This window comes from Salmo salar, chromosome 01 (assembly GCF_965601325.2).
Source record: "Salmo salar chromosome 01, fSalSal1, whole genome shotgun sequence".
Lineage (NCBI taxonomy): Eukaryota > Metazoa > Chordata > Actinopteri > Salmoniformes > Salmonidae > Salmo > Salmo salar.
This window is the reverse complement of record NC_138291.1, coordinates 182522501-182525179: the sequence shown is the minus strand read 5'-3', so window position 1 is coordinate 182525179 and position 2679 is coordinate 182522501. Positions and strand designations below refer to the sequence as shown.

General features: G+C 39.4%; 1 protein-coding gene across 1 annotated transcript in view; it reads left to right on the top strand.

Moving 5' to 3' along the window:
* Positions 1–903: 903 nt before the first annotated feature.
* LOC106572882 (solute carrier family 46 member 2) overlaps positions 904–2679 on the top strand; it is a 19128-nt gene continuing 17352 nt past the window's right edge. Inside the window, exon 1 of the mRNA XM_014147452.3 lies at positions 904–1273. Within this exon, the coding sequence (XP_014002927.3) occupies positions 923–1273 (351 nt within the window). The 5' untranslated portion in view covers positions 904–922. The remainder of the gene's footprint in view (positions 1274–2679) is intronic.

Here is a 2679-nt window from a genome sequence, read left to right as displayed (position 1 = left end):
TCTGAATATAAATTACAGTTAGCGCAGAATGGTGCTTTTGGGGGGGGGGGGGGGGGGGGGGGGCTGATTTGTTCGTCCAGGGAGCAATACAGGCCAGAACCGCCACCGACCGTTATAGAGCAACTAATGTTGTGTAGTGGCTTTGCTGGCAAGCATCTAAAAAAAAAAAATGGGGGAGCTTGCCCCACCAAGATTTACATGCTAAAATCGCCACTGGATAAAACATAGCCTATATCAGCTCTATAAAGGCAATGTTCCCAGGGTGGCGCAGGGGACACACTCTTCACCCCGTCCCTCCCCACCCCTTGAAGAGGCTGCGTTCACGATAAACGCTGCATATCGGCTCAAAAATTACCTTTACATTTCTTGTGCGCAATCTGTAACTCTTCAGCGATACAGATTGAATACAGACCTACATTGGTGTACTGGTATCGAAATAAAGAAAAGTAAAGACAAAACCATTGAACCAAAGAGATTGTATTCATTAACGTGGAAATGTTACTCGTGCAGAATAAATATTGTCTCTGAGCAAACTAGTCAAATTACTTTTTTTATTTTTTATTTTTTTATACATACTGTATTGTGAAACCGTTTCTTTGTTTTTTATATACTGACAAAAACCAAATTGTGTATACTATGATTTTCCTTCTTTTGACAAAATGTTAGATTGTATTCCAAAAAGATTTTCATATTATCGCACTGCGTTGTATGAAATGCACCTAATTTAGTTTTTTTGTCTTGTATACTAATTCATATTTGATTCCAAGCGGTTACTGATTTTAAACCTTGGAAGATTGTTTCTCTTTCTACCCTAAACAGTCGTCTCAGTCCCATCTAGTGTTTTTTGTCATCATGTACGTAGCCTACTCCATCTGTTTGAAACACGGAACTACTGTAGGAGCTGAATGGGTCCAGGGTCGTGATGAGCACATTTCAACAGACTCCGGTGACAGTCCTTGGTGAAGTTTGGCGCCGGCGTCAGAGAATTACACCGAGTCTGGTGGCTGTTGTTGTTTTGTCGGGACTAATCATGTTGCCACTGGAGACACTGCGTAAACGCATCGAGCCAGTGGTCCTATGTGCTCAAATAGCAAGCGCGTTTTTCGACACCGGCTTACAGATGGTAGTAAAAGAGCAATGCGCCACTGCGACTGATGCGCTGAATCCAACCCCCAACGAGGACAGCCTGCAGAAAGCTATGTCCAACTTTTACATGATATATAATATGCTGTCCAAGTTCGTTCCGATCCTACCAGCCATTATCTTAGCCAGGGTAAGTCAGTGCACAGCAATTTTTTTCGATTGGAATTTTAACACACACACAATGTTAAATGTGGAAATGAAATGTGAATCGAAGTTGTGTTAAACTAACAAGCCAAGAGTGTTGCAAATTCCGATTTAAAAGGTGCTACACGGGATTTTCTTTCTTCATTTTTTTTCCATTGTAATTTCAGAAAATGTCCATAATATATCTAGGGGTTTAAAGTGAAATGATAGTGTTTGACAGTATTACTTACCCGACAGTATTGTGATTGGCGGTGATATTCGCCTATTGATTTCTCCGGCCAGGGCAGCATCTTTTGTCAAACTGGGAAAGTCGTTCTGACTCTGTGGCTGTGTTATCTAGTGAAAATTGCTCATTTCCTGATTGCTAAAATTCTACTCTATTCGCTCAATACATCGACAGCCTATAGTTCTGCACTATCACAGGGGTCTGAAACTCCTGGTTTGCAAGCCGCATCAGCAAGTCACATTATGATGGCTTGCAAAGTGTTATATATTTCCTATTGGAATCCAGCCAGAGTCAAGATAGCCAACAATTGGAACGTTTATTAAATATGTGCGGCTGCAGTTAGAATGACTGCCAAGGTAGGGAAGATTGATAAATGAAACCGCATAAACCATCTAAACTGGAACAACTGTCTCAATAACGGGCGAAGTAAGTCCAACCACTTACAGATTGTTTTAATTTAGAAACGTTTATGTTACTTATCTTTTTGTAGTGTAATATCAATTAATCAATCAATGTGCAGAAACATAGATTAAAAATATATATATAACGATTCTATAAAGAAACCTGAAACGAAGTATGATAATATGATCATGATTGAGAATCATTATAACCATATAATAACCATAACCATCCCATATTTTGATTGAGAAACCATCCCATATTTTTTTCACCCAAAAAATTCACGGAAATGAACTCAACGCAGTCGAGTAACAACAACAAAACTTAATGTATTCACTGCAGGTGGTTTAAATTTCAATCCCACTGGTGTTAAATCCACTAGAATCAACACTCAGATGTACCACTGGTGTTAAATCCACTAGAATCAACACTCAGATATACCACTGGTGTTAAATCCACTAGAATCAACACTCAGATGTACCACTGGTTTTAACCCCACTAGAATCAACACTCAGATATACCACTGGTGTTAAATCCACTAGAATCAACACTCAGATATACCACTGGTGTTAAATCCACTAGAATCAACACTCAGATGTACCACTGGTTTTAACCCCACTAGAATCAACACTCAGATATACCACTGGTGTTAAATCCACTAGAATCAACACTCAGATATACCACTGGTGTTAAATCCACTAGAATCAACACTCAGATATACCACTTTTTGCCTCAACACCGAGATTTTAACAGCCACAAATTTGCTG